Genomic DNA, 20,815 nt, shown 5'->3' with positions numbered 1-20,815 from the left:
ATCCATCCATCCATCCATCCATCCATCCATCCATCCATCCATCCATCCATCCATCCATCCATCCATCCATCCATCCATTCATCCATTCATCTATCCATCCATTCATTCATCCAGAGGGTATTTAGTGAGGTCCTTCTATGTGTGAGACTCTGTGCTAGGTGTTGAGGATATAGAAGTGATAGAACAGACATAGTCCCTGCCTCAAGTTGCTGACATCCCGGTTGAGGCTGACAGCAAAGAAGCAGCACATCAGTAGAATAATGTCCACTTGAGGTAAGTACTATAAAGGAAATAAGCAGATGATTGAGGGGACTTATGGGGGGAGGAGTACTACTTATATTAGATGATCAGGGGATTTCTCCCTATCTGGGGGTGACATTTAAGCTGAGACTTAAAACATAGAAGAGATCATGATGACAGTGGACTGAACTAGGATGTTGCCAAAGGAATTTGAGAAGTGGACAAAGTGTTCTTTTTGTTGTTAGCAGGTATGAATGGACTTGAAGAAGTTAACATGGCTAATGTTTTACCACCTAGGTGCAGTTGAGTTTACAGTTCAATCGCTGTGTGCTTTTATTAACTAGCAACTGGGCAAAAAGGAATAAAATTCTAGTAGTGTATGTAAATGCAATAGAAGAAGTATGTGTAAGGTATACAAGTAATACAGAGCAAGGAGGGATTAATTCTGTTGAAGATTAGGGAAAGTTTCACAGAGAAAGCAATATGTAAACAGGGTTTTAAAGGATGCATAGGAGTTTTCTATGTGGATAGAGGAAGGAAAGGCTTTACAGGTAGAGGGGACAGAAGGAGGCATAAACTAGGGCTACCTATAAGCACCTATTAGCTTCTCTAGGAATCAAAGACCCTTCCTCTAGGCAGTCAATAACCCTTCCTGCAGTCTGAATTTCAACCCCTACCTACCCCCTTACCTGATGCTGTGCACAAATTCTACAGCTTACATGCTGGCCCTAAATGAAACTGCAAAGGAACTGCAAATTTTTTGGTGAAACTGCAATTATAAGGAGGGAAAGACTAAGTTTTCCTGACACCATCTTGGAAAAGCGTGGAGGGAACCCAGCAGTGCTGTTGAAGCAGCCCAGTTGAGCAGGAAGAGCACTAGGCTGGGAGTCTGAACCCTGTGTTCTGGGCCCAGGCCGTCCAGATACATTTTCATATGCCACCTCCCCACCTCAGCCCCCGCCTGATGATCCTCTGGATCATTTCTGGAATTCTGGATTGGATCACTTTCTATGAAAATAGGGAGTTGGAGCCTAAGATCCTCCTGGGACATGTTCCTCCCAGGCAGATCTGGTGTGACTATTCTCAGGGGAAAAAATAAAAAATGAACAGTTGCCGTTGAGTTGATTCTGACTCATGGTGAACCCGTGTGTGCATAGTAAAACTGTGCTCCATAGAGTTTTTTAATGGCTGCGTTTTTGGAAGTAGATCACCAGGACTTTCTTCCAAGGTGCCTCTGGATGGACTTGAACCACCAACCTTTCGGTTAGCAGCCAAGCACATTAACCATTTGCACCACCCAGGGACTCCATTCTCAGGGTAGCTGGATTTTAAGAGGAACTTTTTTTTTTCCCCTCGAAGCTGGAAGGAACCATTTTATTTATTTATTTGTATAAAAGCTTTAGTGAGATATAACTCACACACCATACAGCTCACCCATTGGAAGTATACAATTCAATGGTTTTTAGTGTATTCACAGAGTTGTGCAACCATCAATCACCCCTATCTAATTCCAGAACATTTTTTCACCCCAAAAAGAAACCCTGTACCCATTAGCAGTTACTCCCAATTCCCTACTTCCCTAGACCTCAGGCAACTAATCTACATTCTGGCTGTATGGATTTAGCTATTCTGAATATTTCATATCTCCCTGGGTGGCAGAATTGGTTAAGTGCTCGACTACTAATCAAAAGGTTGGCTGTTCAAACCCACCCAGAGGTACTTTGGAAGAAAGCCCAGGAAACCCAAAAGGGCATAGCCTTGAAAACCCTATGAACAGTTCTACTCAGCACATATGTGGTCTTCATGAGTCGCAATCAACTTGACAGCAACTGTTCTTTTTTTTTTTTTTGAGTCATACAATATGTGACCTTTTGTGTCTGGCTTCTCTCACTCAGCACAATGTTTTTTCAAGGTTCATCCACTCTGTAGCATGTTTCAGAATTTCGTCCCTTTTTTATGACTGAATAATACTCCAAATACGGATTTGTGAGGTGGGCATGAAAGTGGCTTTAAAACTCAAAAGACTAAAGTAGTGTCGTAGTCCCCCCAAAGGTGAGCCTTTTTTGGGGAGGCCACCAACCGGTGGTCTAGGACCTTCTCAGTGTTGTAGCCACTCTCTTTACACGAGGTGGTTTAGAAAAAGTTATTAACACTCTCCTCATGGCATCAGCCAACACAGGCTGGCCTCCGTCTCTCTTCTGGCCCAGCTTGAACACTGGCAGCTCCCTGCAAGCTGGCCAGGTTCCACTAGGTCTTACTGAGCTCCAGCTGGACACTTTATGGGCTGGGTGACTTTGGTATGGCTCTAAACTTCAGTTTCCTCATCTGTAAAGAGGGGGTGATAGTAATGGTACCTATCTGGTGGAGAGCTCTGGGAGAGAATGAGATAACACATGTAGATATTTGGATCAACCTAGCACAGAGAAGACACTCAGAAAAGATGGAGGAGGTGGTGGTGTGGTTACGATTGGGGAAGACAAGGGCTGGGCCTGAGGGGGAAAAGCATTGAAGAGAAAAGGGGACAATATAAGAATGGGTACTAGACAAGGCGAATGAGAGAACGGAATGATAAAGGAGAGAAAAGAAGTGTTTTTATCATCAAGATGTTCGCCATTTTACAAGGGAGAAAACTGAGCCACAGAGAGATTAAATAACATGCCCAAGGTGGATCCCCTCTTGTTTAATACTATATTTTCCTGCACCCTTTTTTGTTCAGAAAATAAATAACAGTGACAGAGAAACTTGTCTTCTTTAAGAAATATCTATGACCTTGCCAATTGCCATTTCTCTCTGTTCCTTTTCTAGTTTCTTCTCTTTTGTTTTTCTTTTTCTTTTCTTTTCTTTCTTTCATTTTTAATTTGTAGTTAAGGAAGTTCTGTATGTAACTAGTATACAGAAAAAAGCACAAATCATACATGTACTGCTCAGTGAATTGTCACAAGGTCAACACACCCATGTAAGCAGCTCCAAGATCAAGAAACAGAACATGGCGGTGCCCTGGAAGAACCACGAGCACTTCCTTCCAGTCTCTACCACCCTGGGGTCACCATTGTCCTGATTTCTAGCAGCATTGATTGGTTTTGCCTGCTTTTGAACTTTGTATAAAGAGAGTCATAGTGATATGCCCTTTTGTGTCTGGCTCCCTTTGTTCAACATTATGTTTGTGAAATTCATCGGTGTTGGTGGACGTGGTTTTAGTTTCTTCACTCTCATTGCTCTATAGTGTTCCGCTGTGTGCATATTTACTTATACATTCGGCTTTGATGGTCATTTGGGTCCCCGTCACTTTTAAAGTTCACCTCAAATGTTTAGCAGGTCTAAGGAATAACATAGCAATATCCAAAACAATAGATATTTAGGGCCTGGCTTTTTGTGATCTCACTTTCTCTATTCTCTGCCTTGTGCAGTCCATTGAATAGCTCTCACAATGCTTGCATAAAGTAGTAGTGCCCGTTCATTTCCGCCTTCTTCCTTCACAAGTTAGTCATTATCCTTTCTTTTGCATCCTCATTATATCTGCTGCTTTTGTTGACCCGATGTGTAACAAACCCTGTGAAGTCACCAGACTTCACAAGTCAAGCAGTGTTGGGCTGGACTATATCTAGATGGTGAGTTTTCCTAAGAAAAAGAGACCAGGACTCCCCCTACCAAGCAAAGGGGAAGCAGTGTTCAGGATGAAATCAATGATGTGCTTCAGTGCGGTGTTCTTGAGCTAGTTACCTTAGACCTGTAACTCTAGATAGGGCCAGAACTGGGGGAGGATGGGGAATTCAGGATGGCTGCAGATCCTCTGGAGCCCTGGTGGCATAGTGGTTAAGAGCCCAGCTGCTAACCAGAAGGTTGGCAGTTCGAATCCACCAGCCTCTCCTTGGAAACCCTGTGGGACAGTTCTACTGTGTCCTATAAGGTCTCTATGAGTCAGAATCGACTCGACAGCAATGGGTTTGGTAGACCCTCTTACTCTAAACAACACCTCTAGGCAAGAAATTAGGACAGCAGGGTACGTGGAAAGTACACTGGAGTCCACTTCCTAGCTGGAAGCGTCTCAACCTCAGTTTCCTCATTCGTGTGAAGGAGGCACTCATGTCTACCTCAAATGGATGTTGTGAAGATTAGATTTAACGTACAGTGCCTGGCACATGTGCTAGCTGATATTTTTCCCAGACATGTCCTATGAGTCCAATATCATCTGTTCATCTCTCTAGAGCCACTCTGTACCCTTTGCCATCCTAATTTATGCCTTGAGCACCTGACCTATATATATGACATCAGTGGGCTCCCTTACTTCTTGGCTCTGGTTGGATTTGGCCAATGGTAAACATGGCAGGAGATGAGAAGAAGAGGCAAAGGAGGTTGCAGCCCTCCATTTCCCCTCCACAGGTGTGAGGATAACCAGTTGCCATTGAATTGATCCTGACTCACAGCAACCCCATGTGTGTCAGAGTAGAACTGTACTCCACAGAGTTTTCAATGACTGGTTTTTCAGAAGTAGATCACCAGGCTTTTCTTCCTAGGTACCTGTGGGTATACTCCAAATGCCAATCTTTCAGTTAACAGGCAAGCATGTTAACTCTTCATACCACCCAGGGACTTGTGTGGGGATATGGAGGTAATAACAGGGTTGAAAGTAAGGTGGGTGCCCTCTGCTACCTGATGCTTGGCCTTCTGCCTTCCCCAGGGCCCCTCATGTGGGGACATACCAGAGGCAATTCCTCTTCACAAGCTATAGTCCTCCATGCTTGTTATAACCTGTTAGTTCACTGGACCAGTATCCAGAGGGGGGGTCTTTTAAAAAAAATGAAAGAACAAAATGTGGTGTTGTCAAAGATTCCATAGGTGGTGAGTCATGGAGTCACTGGGGTCATAATTAGGAGTCTGAAATGGTTTGCAATTGACTACTAACCTAAAGGTTGGCAGTTTGAACCCACCCAGCAGCACCGTGGAAGATAGGCCTGGTGATATGCTTCCATAAAGATTACAGCCAAGAAAACCTTCTGGAGCAGTTCTACTCTATAACACGTGTCATTGCCATGAGTCAGAATCAACTCAGTGGCCACAGTTTTGGTTTGGTTTTTCACACTGAAAACTTCCACTCCTAAAGAATTTCCCACTTTCTGCCTTGCATTTTATATGCATGTAAGCATTTCTTAAATCCCTCACTGGAGTTTGAACTCCTTGAAGATAAAAGCCTATCTAAATATAATTCTCAAAATATTGAAAACATGAGTCTTACATGAACATATAAAGAACACATGTCAAAGATTTATTTAACTGATTAATGAGGGAACTAAAAAAAGATGCTAATGCTAGTTCAGAGCATTTGAGGAACAGATATTTGTAGAGTTAGTCAGGAAAATTACGCTGAAGTATATTTGTAAGTTAGAAACAAAACTGGTTAATGTTCTATAGGTCAATAAAACAATAAGCTTTGAGTTACTGTTTCTACCAGACAGAATACATTTGCATTTCTACAGTATGAAAATCTATAAGTTAACATGTAACTTTTATTCTGGGCCCTAATGGGTAGTAAATAGTAGGCTAAACAAAGGAACATTCTTCTAGAGAATTAAATTATTCACAGGCAGGTCTGTTAGACTATGCCCCAGTATAAAGTGAAATGATTGCAGATATCCTTTTGCTTTACAGTATTTCTAAGTTTAGGATAATTTGCCTTAAGAAACCATGTGTGTTGCACTGTCTCACCCCAGCATGGTTGCTGGCACATAGTAGATGCTCAGTAAGTGTCTGCTGAATAAATCCATAAATGGAACAAATGCCCCAGCCACTTATAGAGAATGGTTGGCCAAGTCAATAGCCCATAATTGCACTGGCTGCCAGTTTTCCCAGCAGGGATCAAACAGTTTCCCTGGAGGAGAACAGAACAGCAGTCCAAATAAGAACAATCTGTATAGGCAGGTGGGAAAGGGAACCAGTTCTGGTGGTGTATAGACTTCTCTTCCCCTCAGGCCATATTTGGTCTCTGATAGCTCCATAATCGTTTTATAGTGTCAGTAGGGGTTTCCTAGCAAATGAACATTACTAGTTTCTGGAAGCCCACACAGCTGTACAGGTGCATCATGAAAGTGCAAGGGAGAACTGTTAAGCCTCAGATTTAGATCTTTGAAATAACTGGCAATGAGGCTGTTGAACAGGAAGCACACATAAGTGAAGGAAGAAGTAGGCAGTGGGCTGGAATTTTCCAACAGATTTTACCCAGCTTTGAGTTAGCAGGTAGAAGGATAGGAGAGAGGAGAAGGTGTTCTAGTCTTGAAGACAGCATTTATATTTTAGAACCGTAAGATTTTTCTTTTCCTGTTTTCAGCACTTGGGATAGGTTTTTTGTTTTTTGTTTTTTTTTTTTTAGTTTTGGAAAGTAGTTATCTTAAGTGTCTTTTGAGGATTATTCTGTTTCTAGGGTGTCAGAACTGGATGGGCTGAGAGATTTTCTGCAATCCCCATCTTACCTCCCCAAGCCAGTTTTACAGAAGAAATAACTGAGGTCCAGTATCAGTTAGTGTTTGCTGTGTAACAAACCACCCTGAATTCATTAGCTTAAAGACACAGACATTTATATTTCTCATGATTCTATGAGTCAGCGGGTGGCTCTTCCAATCTGGGTTGGCCCAGATGAGATGGGATGGCCTAAGATGGTCTCATTCATGTCATTGGCCATTGGCAGACTGATTGGTTTGCAATAGATTGTCTCAGTTCCACTTGTCTGTCATCATCCAACAGGCTAGCCTAGGCTTCTTCACATGGTGGTCTCAGGATTCCAAAGAGCAACGAGAACAGGCAAGCTCCAGTGCACAAGTAGTTTTCAAGTCTCTGCTTACTGCTGTCTCATTGGCCAAAGGAAGTCACATGGCCAAGCTAAAAGTCAGTGTGGGAGGCAACTACCCAAGGTGTGGTGGCTATTCAAAGAGAAGAATTTGTGGACATTTTTGCAAATGAATTTACCACAGGTGCAGAGGTACAGTAACTTCCTTAAGCTTACAGAGCTATGTAAGGGGAATCCTGGGACCAAGAGCCAGACCTCATAACTCCTGACCCGAGCCCCTTCCACAGTATCATGACCTCTTTTCCAGGATTCCAGGTTTAAGGTCCAGTGTCCTTAAAATCTACTTCAGAGGTACATGGAGCAGAGAGACTTGTGGTAGGTTTCAGTTAGGGGTCTTGATGTTGCGCTTTAAGAGGAATCCATCTCCTTAGTCAGAATAACAAGCTGGTGAAGGGTCTACAGGACTGTTCCCACCCAAGGCCTCAGCCTATGCCATCCCGTATTCTGGCTTGCCTTCCAGAGTTCTGCCTCCCAATGGCATAACACTGGCCTTGGCCTGCACCTCGGGGCTCCCATTCCATGTGCGGAGACACAGAATCCGTACAGGGGACGTTCATCTCCTTGTCCTGCTCGACATCCTCCCTTCTAGTCAAAGAGGACTTAGATAAGCTGGGCCCCTCAGGCACACTAATTTGGTGCCTCATCAATCCCATATTCATTAAATATTTGCTCCAAATTTGACTCAGAGGGGAAGCTGAGCTCTACATAGGGGAAGAGCAGAGACCGAAGCCCTCTGGTGGCCAGCCTTGGCCTGTCTTCTATAAAATCAGTTGAGGTAGAGTCCATTCCAACTCAGGGTGACTCCATGTATGTCAGAGTAGAACTGCGCTCCTTAGAGTTTCCACTACCTGATTTTTCAGAAGTAAAACACCAGGCTTTTCTTTCAAGATACCTCCAGGTAGACTGAAACGTCCGACCTTTCAGTAAGCAGCTGAGCAACCATCTGCAGCACCCCATGTCTTCTATGTTGTTGTTGTTGGTTGCCATGGAGTCGATAGCCCTAAGGAATTTAGCTCTGGCCTCAAATACCGACTCAGTAGACAAAAGTGTCCCTTCTAGACAAGTCCACCATTCCCCCTAAGAAGGGTTCTGGTAAATACAATTTCTCCATCTCCTTACATTTTGCAAGGATGTTTTAGAGGATGGGTGAAGCTTTCTTTGGCCAAACTGTATTTACACCCTTGTACTCTACTTCTTGCATATTCCCTTAGCCTTAAAGGAATAATTCGTGTTTCATTTCTGTTCAGTCTTTAGCCTAACAGGACATAAAGGAAATGGGTCCTGGAGAGTTACCACTCTGTTTGCTTTGCCAGCAATGGGGAAAGCACAACTTGAAAAATCACCAAATATCCACACAATTTCAAGATCAAAGCAGTTTACGGAAGTGTTCGAGGTGAACCAGTGGGGTACTTACTGACTTCCATTTTTTTCAGCCTGCCCCAGCAGCCTTCAGTTAAGAAAGAAGCACAGAGGCGGTCAGTCCACACAAGTGGTCCTCTCTCCCATGGAACCAGCTCTCGGCCCAAGTGCAACGAGCTGATCATTCTTCATTTCTTCTAAAGCATCACCCAAGATCATATATGAGGTCACTCCCAAGCCCTGAAGTAAACATCCTTGTGATACATTCTGCCACAAGAACGAGAGATTCCTCTGCTATGACTCAGCTTTCAACCTAAGGCTCTGTTCCCAACCAGGACTACAATGCTCCTGCATTCTTGAAGCATGATATGCCTGTGTCACTAGCTCCCAGGGTTCTCTTCAGGGTCCTACAGCAAAGATTGAAGCAGAATTCTGGCCAGTTCCCCTCTGCCTGGGGTGGATCCTAGAGATACATTGCATTTTAATGCTTGGTATAAAATAAAACTAAAAAAAACACATTGCCGTCGATTCTAACTCATGGTGACTCCATGTGATGCACAGTAGAACTGCTCCATAGGGTTTTTTTGGCTGTAATCTTTGCGGAAGCAAATCACCAGGCCTTTTTTCCACAGCACCACTGGGTGGGTTCCAGCTGCCAATCTTTCGCTCACTGTTGCTGTTGTTAGCTGTCTTCGAGTCATTTCCAACTCATGCAGAGTAGAACCACTCCATAGGGTTTTCAAGGCTGAGACTTTCTGGAAGCAAATTGCCAGTCTTGTCTTCTGAGGCACCTCTGGGTGGGTTCAAACCACCAACTTTTCAGCTAGTAGTTGAGTGATTAACCATTTGTGCCACCCTGAGCACGAACCATTCACACCACCCAGGATCTCTTGCTATAAAACAGGGCTGTGGATACCCACTCTTCCTGCTGCCTGAGGGAAAGTGATTACAATCACGTCAGTGAAGTGAGAGCGAAAGGTGTAACATGGTTTCTCCTTGATAGATCCTGGTTCCTCCTTTCCAACATGTCACAGAACAAGCCTCCACCACCCCTACTGCCACTGCTGTGATGGTGGTCTCCAGGGGTAAGAACAAGTGCCCCTTGGGAACAAGTGTGCAGAGTGCACGGTCTGAAACTCATGTTGTTCGTTCTCCTGGGCTTCTCTCTTCCTAGGAGCACTTGCTTCTCAACCATGTGTAAAGATAATCAGTGTGCCCTTTTATTGCAAACGGGGAAACTTTTGCTCTTCCCTTTGAAATACCACCAGTGGCATTCTTGAACTTATTTTTAGATGTATGGATGCGTTCCAGACAAAATTGATGCCCACCACAGATAAAACTCTGAATGTGTCTCTCGTGGGTAATGGGAAGAAGAAACCGAGGGTTTTAATGTGGAAGGAGCACAGCCATATGCCTGTGTGCAGTATGGCTGCCTTTAATCTGAAAAAAGGAAACAAGCATTGTCAATAATAATATGCAGATGTCCAGCCCCAAAGGAAGACATATTGCTAATTAGCTATATTGTTAGTATGTTTTAAAGAGAAAGGCTGCAGTGATGTTAATTATAATCTCTGTTGTTTGTTGTTCAAAGTCTATGAGACCAAAACATTGCTAATAATATCTTCTTTAATATCTTCAATAGAAGATCCCTGGATTTTTTTTTCTTTCTTTAAAATCCCACATAAAAGCCACATTAGGGGTAATGAGGCCTGTAGCCTGAGCCTAATTAAAACAAAATATAACTAGGCACATAGCCATCATTATCTTCGACTAGTATATATTGCGTGCCCCCTGAGCTTGTGAAATTGGGGGGCATGGGGTTTGGAGATTGCAGATACGGCTTGTTCTCTGCCCTCCAGAAATTTGCCGTCCAGTCTGCCTCCAAGAAGTCGGCCTGGTTATGTTAATCTGGGAATAGTTACCACTGCCTAAAAAAAAAAGTGCTAAAACTGTCCTAGCCAGCCACACAATTTGTTACTAGTTTGGGCCTTCTCTGAAGGTTCTGGAAGTGGTCAAATTAGTCTTTTCTTCTCCTGCCAGCCTTTGGTTGGTGTTTGCAGAAAAGGGCAGGTGACTATTTTAGACATTGATGCTTAGCACATTTTTTTGAAAGGTGGACCTGATCGCCCGTTTCCACACCTCGGTCTTCCTGCTCAAGTGATCACCCTAATTTTCCCTGTGGCATGATTCTCCAAAAACTTCATTCTCTCTCCCTTGTATTCCTCTGCCTGTGCCAGTTGATCAGCTGGGAGACTCTGGCCATTGTGACCACTTTATTCCTGTTGTGGCTGTGGCAATCGACCTTAGTCACCAGGGCAGCCAAAACGAGCAGCTCCAGCCATTTGGGGATGGTGGTTTAGGTATCCCTAGTCTTGGGCCAGTGATGGACTTGGGAGAAAGGACATCAATGATAAAGCTTCAGGCTCAGATCTTGGACATTATATCCAGCCTACAGATGAGAGATTTGTTCTTCTAAGTTCATCTTGGCAGAGCTTTCCCAGGGCCAGGGGAATTCAGAGCCAACTAATGCGAGAGAGGCAGAAGGGAGGAGGTCCCAGCACCACACAGCTTCAGCAAGCCTCCAAAGGACCCAGAGAATGCTGCCAGGGACACAATGGTCTAGTGGAAAAGTCACAACACACTGTGATGGAACACCCTCAACCCAAAGGCTGAGCGTCCAGACCTCTGGGTGCTAGGCCTGGTGTTTATGTTGCTTCATCAGTAATCTCTGAAGAAAAGAGAAGAGTGGCCAAGACTGTAACATCCATTCCATCCCAGCCCTGAAATCCTTGGAATCAGTACACCAGCCGTGCTCTAGGAGGCTCAGGAAATCTGCACCTGCCCTTTCCTTTGCCAGGACTGCAGTTTTACCTGGCCCATCTCCTCCCTCTGCCCTGTTCTCTTCACCTGCTGAAATTCCCTTGTCTCTTCGGTCTCAGCTCAAACATTACCTCCTCAGGCAAACCTTTCTTTCTCCTTAATACTAATTTTCAAAGTAAGGAGTTTTATAATAACTGCCTCAAAGAGAGACAATAAAGTTTCTTCTGGCTTTCTCTCTTTTTCAAGCATCATCGTAGGAACCTGGCTTTTCACAACTTTTGACATCCAAGTTGCCTAATGTTTGAGTGATGGCAACCCTTCACACTTGCTCCTGTGTTCTTTTAAGAGGACCCTGATGATCACTGAAAGCTTCCTTGTGTTCTGGTACAGCAAAGTATCGCAAACTACTTGTACCTTCCATGCGCAAGCTCTGGAATCAGCCATTTGTCCAACGAGCCCTGGTTCCCTTTAGTGAGGAGAAACCCCTTGGAATTTAGTGGTAGTATTTTAAGACAAATTAAAAGAACCATTACATTACACAGTGAATAACTGATTTGCGGAATGCAATTTCTAGACGTTGAAATAATGCAGATCCTGTAAATGTATGGAGAAAGGTATAGATGGCAGGTTTGGAATAGAATATTAAGGACAGTGAGCAGCAGAGCTTCCCTAGCCTTGGTGCCATTGTAAAGTTCAACCATTATGTTCCACTAAATACCCTGTAGGCACCTCTATCAGTTGGGGATTAAGTTCAACTGCAAGGAACAGAAAACCCAAGTTAGGGAACCTTAAACAAATAGGGCTTTTCTTTTTCTCAGATAAAAGAAGTTCAGAGGTCAGAATTCCAGGACAGGTATAATGGCCCCACACTGCTATCAGGGACCCAGAAACCTTCCATCTTTGCTTTCAGCCATCCTTAGAGTGTGGTTTTCATCCTAATGCCTCTCAGCTACCTCACTTTAAGCATTATTTCCATATTCCAGGCAGAAGAAAGTGGAAGAGAGAAAGACGAAAGGCAAAACTGAATCTGCCTCCATGAGAGCAGTCCCACCATCACCTCCTGCTTACATATCATTGGGCAGAACTGTATCACATGGCCACCCCTGGCTGCAATGAATGCTGGGAAATGTAGTTTTAGTCAGGTCCATTGCCACCTGAAACAAACACTAGGTAATAAAAAGAGGGGAACAGATAGCGGGTAGGCAATGCAATGTCTGCCACAGTACTGCCATCTAAGGCAAAATACTAGGATGCATGAGCCTGGCATTTTTATTATTATTCCTGTTTTAGATAATAAGTGGGAAAATAATGAGGGGACAGGTGCTGTGCACACAGATGGGGAGCATGAAGCAGTAGCGAGATAATTTTACCAGCACAGATCACCTGCCTTAGCAGCTGGCGTGTGTATGTGTATAAACCATGTAATAAATAGCTTTAGTTCATTTTATCGGTAGTCACTGCTCAAAAATTGGAGTCACAAGAGGGCACATTTCCACTGGCATTGCAGCGTTGTCAGTGTTAACTCACAGACTGAAGATAGCTCAGATATACTCTGAGAAAAGAAACATCTTCCCAAGCTGAGTAGGCCCCCTCTTGTCACTTTAATTCAGGCAAAATGATCCTACAGCACCTTGGGAAGAAGGGTGACATGTCTCTTCTTAAATTCCTGGACTCCTCTATGCTATCACCTTCACAGAATAAAGCACAAACTACTTTAATCCTCATTTTGAGATCCATTCTTCCTGAGAATCTTTACTAGAATAATTTAAGGGAGATACTTCATGAGCAAGCTTGGTGATTGCTGGTGACAGCTGGAATGGATGTCCACCAGCCAGAACCGCTGACTGGGATTCTGTAAGGAAATGTGCAGTGTGCCCCTTTGAGAAAGGATGGAGTATGAAGAAAAGTCTCTTTTCCTGTATTTTTCTAAGATCCTGTGTGCTGTCTTTTGCCCAGGATTTAAAATCTAGATCACCAAAATAATGTCTACTATAGAATCTTGTTACTGACTGAATTAAGTGGAGCTTCATTTTACACAGACCATTCTTGAAACCTCTTCCACTACCCCAGGACTTCTAGTTTCTGAGCAGTTTGGGGCATTCCATTGCAGGGACCCAAGGCTTCCTGTTAAATATGTCTTGGCAAAGGTGCAAGAGTAGTTCAAATATTCAGAGATTGTGATTAGCATTTTCTTATTACTTCCCATCTTCCAAGTGCTTTATAAACACTGAGCCTGGAGTGGATAGAAAGGAGGATATGGAGAAATATCACAATTGTGTGCATAACTCAAGCCAAAACATACATTATTAGCCCCAGTAACCGGAATAGTCCTGGCAGATGCACTTGTGGCCTGAATTGCCCAGCAATTGCCCCAACTCTGCACTTCTCTTTTCATGTGTAGACACAGCCCAGATTATCTTGATTGTCCTGCTGGGAGGGGACAGGGCTGTCCTTATTATCTGCTCTGTTACATGGAGGATCACTGAGCCACAGAGAGCTTAAATGGATTGCTTGGTCAGTGGTGGAGCCAGGATCACTCTGTGGAGTTGTAGCTCCTGCCAGAAAGTATTCAAGAGTCAGGTCAAGAAATCACTCCGATTCAGGCCTTTTTTTTTAACCATCTAAGTGAAATGCCAAATAGCAAAACTACAATTTCTGTCTCTTCTTTTAAAATATAAGTTTTAGTAGTAGAAAGAGTCGTTCATCACAGGGGAAGAAAAGAGTTGGCTTGAAACTCCATTTGTCACCCAATTAAGCAGTGTGTCTCAGTTGCCACAGTGAAGTTAGGGCTTGATTTGCCAGGGAATCCTAAAGTAATGGGAAGCAAATCCTGGTCCCCTCCTGAGACTTATATACCCAAGTCCGGTGCAAGAACATCTCCATGAGAATCCCCTGTCCTTGCTAACACTGTTGACAAAGTTTTAGGGTTTGGGACAAAAGATAACAATTGCATTCAGTTATTTTTCTTTGGGCTGTGCTAGAAAGATCTTACGTTGAGGGAAGATTTAGAGTGAGTTCTTTTTCTCTCTCTCATCTCTCCCCCTTCTTTTCTCTTCTCCCTCCTCCCTCTTCCTCTCTCATCTTCCCTTCTCTCTCCTTTCTCTTCCTCCCTTCTCTCTCCGCCTTCCTTCTCCCTTTTTCTCACTTTTCCCTTGTTCCCTCTCTCTCTCTCTGTTGGGCTCAATCTCAGAGTAATGCGTTTGGCCTCCATTGCGTTGAGCAATGCCTCAGAATGCCAGGGCAACTTCCTCTGCAAGGATGTGCCAGGAGAAAACTCATGGCAGAGAGGTGGCTGGAAAGGTGAACAAAGACTCTGCCCCCAGCCACATCTCCTGCACAGAAAGGAAGGGCAAGCAAAAACATGACGATGGGCAGCCAGCTTTTCCCTCTGTAACTGCACATCTTAAAGACGAGGCAGACATATTCCCTGTCTCTTTCCTCTTCTTGACCTCTTCGTAGATTCGCACAGGTGGTCTCTGCACCAGTGAGTATTTCCTTGCCCCGTTCCTATTTAAAGTGACTTGTTAAACTCCATTCCTCTAAGAGCCCTCATGCTAGCTCTCTAAGAAGTTATTTGTCTGTTGCACGTGTTTTATCCTCAGGCCGCTCTTGACCTTGGATTTTCAGAGTCAGGAGTGTTTTGATACCAGATGTAACCCTTTGACTGGGTCAAAGGCACTGTAATGGGGGCCAGGAAGTATGTGTGGAGACATTGTGCTGGAATGGATACTCCAAAACCCCAAAACATGCCCAAGAATAACAAGGGCATTCACCATGGGCCCAAACGCTGGTGAAATTCTATCTCCACAGCTCTCCCCACCAGTAAACATGAAAACACTATCCCCGAAGGAATGGAGGAAGCCTGTGGTTGAGAGAGCCAGGGAGAATGAGACGAGGAAAAGAAGGGCTGGTTTGGGAACTTCTACACTCTTCAATCCCTAGACAAATTGTCCCCCAGTGAGTGCTAAATGGAGACATTTTTGCTAGTTGTGAAGAACAACAGACTTGCATTTTTTTTTGTTTGTTTGTTTTTAGAGTAAAGACATTCTATTTCAGAATGTTTTTTTGTCCCTTTTGATTGGCTATGCCAATCTTTTCTTCCCTCATTCACTCCATACCAGCCTCACTGGCCTTTCCTTTCTCAAACAAACCAAGCTCATCCTCATCTCAGGGCTGCCTTACTTGAATGTTGCTAGAATGTTCTTCCCCCAAATTGTTGCAGGGTGCCTCCTTCTCTTGTTCAAGACTTGCCTCATATGTCACTTTCTCAGAGAGGTTTTCCCCAGCCATCTACCTACTATTGTCCCTAGTCACGCTCTAGTACCTTTTTCTTGTTTCTTTTCTTCTTAGCAGTCACCACTCTCTGATCTAGTCTTATTTATTTATCTATGTATTTATTGTTTATCCACGCCACCCCCAACTAGATATACACTCCAAGAAAATAGGGTTCATGCCTATCTTGTTCTTGACTATGTCCCCTGTGCCTAGCATGTGGTTGGCATTTGTTGATTGGATGGATGAATAGATGGATGGATGGATGGATGGGTAGGTGGATCTAATCAATGATTTGGCTCCACTATTTTATCTAGCTTGGTCAGACCTTTTACTCCATGGCCTGCACCAAAGAAACAAACCGTGGACACTAGGGCCACAGCTAAATCCAAGGTGGTTAGTAGATTAAAGCTGTGAGAAAGAAACCATAATTTGATTCCAGTTCTAAATGAGTACCTATTCTCCTTCAAAACAGCATTTTGTTTTGATGTGCTTTGATGCTTAATAAATAGCCCTTAACTCATTAACCCTCATAAAATTCCCAAGGAGTGGGCTGGAAGAAATTTCCTAATGATTAGGCTTTTTGAAGATGGAGAAACTAAACCATAGGGAAGAAAAATGAATTGGGAATATTATCCTGGCTTAATTTCAGCCACTGGAACATCCTTGCTCCTAACTTTGATAGATTGTTAAGGATGACATTTTTTTAAAAAAATCATATGTCTCCTGTTTGTTTTAGAATAACCTCAATGTGGAAAGTGACTCCACATCAGAAACCAGCTTTACTGTCTCCAAAGAAGAGCCCGGGGAGCCTCCAGATCATCAGGTCGCGCACAGACCCTTCCCCAGGCAACGATTCCATCAAGAGACTGGGCACCCTTCATTGCAAAGAGATGGCCCCAGGTCCTTTCTCCTTGATCTACCAAACTTTCCAGATCTTTCCAAAGCTGATATCAATGGGCAGAATCCAAATATTCAGGTAATGTTTGGCAGCTGGATGGTGGAAGCAAATGAAGCAGTCCATGTATTTGTTTCATGATCTGATTCCAAAATAACTTCTGTCTTACCTCACTTTTCTTCTTAACCCATTAATGAATCCTGCTTATGATCATGGCGTTTCTAATAAGAACGGTGCTGCACTTCATCTAATCTAACATCCTTGATTGTGAGATGCCCCATTATTTTATGAACTACACACAAAAAGGAAGAAAAAAAAACACAGCTAATTGAATTATGATACACTGTTGATTATAAGACGTATTCTGATTTCAGAGACATTTTATATTTAGCAATATGTTAGCTACAGGAAAGGGCCAATCTAATATGAGTAGACTAGGCAAATCATAGTATGACTTCAAAGGTACTCAGGAAAGGCCAGCCTTTCTCTCAAATATTTCTCCAACTTGACTTGGACACCAGAAATTCCTTCAGTAGGTGAGAAAGCTTCAGTTGCTCTAAAGTGTAAACAACTGACAAAAAAATTTCTGATAAGAGGAAAAAAGGTGATAACAGGAGTTTTTGGGGGAGAGATGAATACATACTACTAAGATGGGATGAGTGAAGCACAGGGAAATGGGAGGTTAGGGAAAGAGGTGCCTAGAGTTAAAGTTAATAACACTCATGTACTAAATTAGCACTTTATACATTGAGGAGTCCCTGGGTGGCACAAATTGTTAAGTGCTCAACTACTAGCTGAAAGGTTGGTGGTTCAAACCCATCCAGGGTGCCTCAGAAGACAGTCCTGGTGATCTACTTCTGAGAGGTCACAGCTTTGAAAACCCTATGGAGCAGTTCTACTCTGCACACATGGGGTTGCTGTGAGTCAGAATTGACTCAACAGCAACTAACAACATTACAAAGCAAACACTAATCTGATTGGACCCTCCCAACACCCTCATAAAGGAGATGGAGCACATGTCATTTTTCCAATATTATAAAGAATACAACAGGTACTTAGGAAGTTACAATTTGGTTTACCCAAGGTCACATGGCTAGTACACAGTAGCTATGGGGCTCAAACCCATGCTCTTGGGCTTCCAAGAACACTCACCCCACCAATCTGTGTTCTAGAGATAAACTCTTACTTTTGAATTGGTCTCGTACCTCTGTCTATCTCTCCCGAAAGATGGTCCCGTGATAACTGAGGGAGGCTCATGCCCACCCCAGGCAATCTAGCCCCTGCCCAGTTCCTGTCCTCTTTTGCCTGCTGCCATACTTTCTAGCAGAGTCCCTGGGTAGTATTAACTATTAATATGCTTGGTTGCCAGCTGAGAGTTTGGAAGTTTGAGCCCATCCAGGGGCACCTGGGAAGAAAGCTTTGGCAATCTACTTCTGAAAAATCAGCCATTGAGAGCCCTATGGAGTACAGTTCTACTCTGACATACATGGGGTCACCATGAGGTAGAATCAACTGAATGGCAACTGGTGATGGTGGTGGTATACTTTTTAGCTTTGTTTTCAATTCTTTTCATTTGTGCAAAGGCAGCTTTTCCTTATTCTTACTTTCTGCACCAAATGCCAGTTAGCTTACAGGGCAGAAAGTTCCTGAACTTGACCTCAGAGCAATTGATGCTTAATTAAGTTAACTGTCTCTCTTTCAAGATTAAAGCCCTGTTCATGACACAGTTTTAGATCAGGTTTCTTTGATCAGAGCTGTTTGCTCATAACACTACTGTTAGGAGGGCTGATGAATGTCACTGAAAGCACAACTCAGAATCCATTGACCTGCACCTACTGCATAGAAGTCACTGTGTTATGCTATGGGAAACTGTGGAATGTAAGGCCTTTTCCCTACTGTAACTCATAGGCTAAGGGAGGAAGAGCCAAAGGTGTGAAGATCCTGGTACTATATAAGACAATGCCAGAGGGAGCATGGAGAAAAGAGGAACAACCTCTGTTTTCAGTAGTGGGCAGATCTCAGCCACATTATGGATTTGTGCATGAGCTCAGCAGAGCAGCCAGGTAGGGCAGGGCAGTGATAAAACATGCAAAAGGAGAAAATGTTTTAGAGGGCATCTTTGATAACCCATGTGCATAAATAAATGCATGCCCCAGTTAATATTTCTGATGAGTCTTGTATTGTTCTAACTGATTAATTGGAAAAATGGACCTTTTGCCCCAGTGAGCTTTCTCCACATAGCTCTCTGATAAAGAACAAAGGATCGACCTGGGGGAGGTGCAGATGGCCAAAAAAGGCTTCAGATATCTCCATCCTGTTGCTCAACCTTCTCCCAGTCATGGCTTCATCTGCAGGAAGTAATTCATCATAGTTAATAGATTCCATGGTTCCAGGACCAGACAGCCCTCACCCTAAGGGTGCTTAAGCCATGCCCTAAACAACGTTAGTTTTCTATAGCTAGCATTTTTTTCCCGGAGGTGGGACATGCCACTGTAGGGCTTAATGCTGAGGACTGAGCTATTAGTGCAATTGATTTTACAATTACTGATGTAAAAGAAAGGCCTGGTGATCTATTTCTGAAAAATCAGCCATTGAAAACCCTATGGAGCACAGTTCTACTCTGATGCACATGGGGTCACCATGAGTCAGAGTTGACTCAATGGCAACTGACTGGTTGCTTGCAATGTAAGCTTATAAAAAAGTGTCTGGATGCAGAGGCATGGAAGGCTGTAGGGAGAGTGGGTCCTTGCTGAAACATTACTGAATGCATAGTACTACACCTAAGAACCGAATTTCGAGAATTTCTCAGGATCCCCTTTTTGTCTCTCAGATGAGTCAATCCATCTAAATATCTCCATACCCAGCTCAGATCCCACTTGGTTCTATTACCTAAATGTTAGGGAAGAACAGAGGTACAAAAACAGTTGGGATCCACAAGACTGGGAGCCCAGATTCCTTTTCCAAAAAAAGGAAGGGGAAGCCATGACGTGCGGACCCCACTGCCAGCTCCATGATGGATTTGTGCATGAACTCAGCAAAGCAGCCAGGATTGCAATTCATTTTTCATCGTAATAAGCTGGGTTGTTTTTAGCCAAATAAGAAGTAAAGAATGCTTTGGAAGAGTTGGGCCTAGCTTCCTGATGGGGGAGGAGGATGCTGGAGTTGCTGGGCATGAGAGAACTAGAGTGTAACAAGGGAGCAAAGGATAAATGAAGGGAGAGGTATAAGAAGGCCACCCTGGGCAATGGATGCTCATGGCATGGAGTCTCTCTGGCAGCCATTTGGACTTTTATAAAATTCAGCTTCCCCAGGTGCTGTCACAAAGCTGTGGCTGCAGGTATGGTACAAGTGGAAATAGTTTGCCCTCATTTTCTCTAATCCACCACCCATCTGTCAGTTTGTCATACTGTGGTGGCTCGCGTGTTGCTGTGATGCTGGAAGCTATACCACTGGTATTTCAAATACCAGCAAGGTCACCATGGTGGACAAATTTCAGCAGAGCTTCCAGACTTAGACAGACTAAGAAGAAAAGTCTGGTGATCTACTTCCAAAAATTAGTCCATGAAAACACTATGGATCACAACAGAATATTGTCTGATATAGGGCTGAATGATGAGCCCCCTAGGTTGGAAGGTACTACACATTAGCTGCAACAATGGATTTAAGTATGCTGGCAATCAGGAGGATGGCATAAGACCAGCCAGTGTTTTGTTCTGTTGTGCATGGGGTTGCCATGAGTCAGAGCCGACTCGACAGCAACTAACCACAACATCTTTTCTGGTACTCCAAGCCGTGTGCCTATGTAGACTTATAACAGGTGAAAAGTAACCATCAATGCTCTGTCTTCTACTTCCTTTTACCCCTACCCCGGCATGGGAACAAGAAGTGTACCTCCAGGTGGTCCTTCCAAAAGTGAGCTTTGGAGCACTGGGTGGGAAGAGGGACAGGGTCACTCCTATGAGGTCCCCATATTCTTCTTGAATTACCCTTTTAACAGCAAAGACCACCACAACTCCCAAGAATATAGATTTTTGTTTGTGTAGGGACAGCTTTTCCAAAGCTTCAAATATCAGTGCTAGATATTAGAAACTAGTTCAGCTACAGCCCAGATACAGGTAGAGTCAAAACCCCAAAAGACTAACCCAACACTGCCTTTTTGCCCGTCGCTCAGTGGGGTCATTCCATTACTGCTTTATACATCCCTGTGTCTGTGAACCTTCCACAGGCTGTATGAGAGGGTGGAGGTGCAGGGGCAGGTATTAATCTGATGACCTCTTGGTCCTAAAGAAAAGAAAATTGAGCTGCATTTCTGGCCTTCTTTTTCTGGAAGACCACAAAAGTTTAGTGCTGGTCACTTAAAAAGATGTTCCAAGAAAAAATGAAGCAGC

General features: G+C 43.6%; 1 protein-coding gene across 1 annotated transcript in view; it reads left to right on the top strand.

Moving 5' to 3' along the window:
* Nucleotides 1-20,815, top strand: part of ISM1 (isthmin 1) — a 100,773-nt gene that overhangs the window by 59,196 nt on the left and 20,762 nt on the right. Inside the window, exon 2 of the mRNA XM_004376461.1 lies at nt 16,269-16,508. Coding sequence (XP_004376518.1) covers nt 16,269-16,508 — 240 coding nt within the window. The remainder of the gene's footprint in view (nt 1-16,268; nt 16,509-20,815) is intronic.

Source organism: Trichechus manatus, unplaced genomic scaffold (assembly GCF_000243295.1).
Source record: "Trichechus manatus latirostris isolate Lorelei unplaced genomic scaffold, TriManLat1.0 scaffold00042, whole genome shotgun sequence".
Classification (NCBI taxonomy): Eukaryota; Metazoa; Chordata; class Mammalia; order Sirenia; family Trichechidae; genus Trichechus; species Trichechus manatus.
The sequence above is the reverse complement of the archived record's forward strand: the minus strand, read 5'-3'. Positions and strand labels throughout refer to the sequence as shown.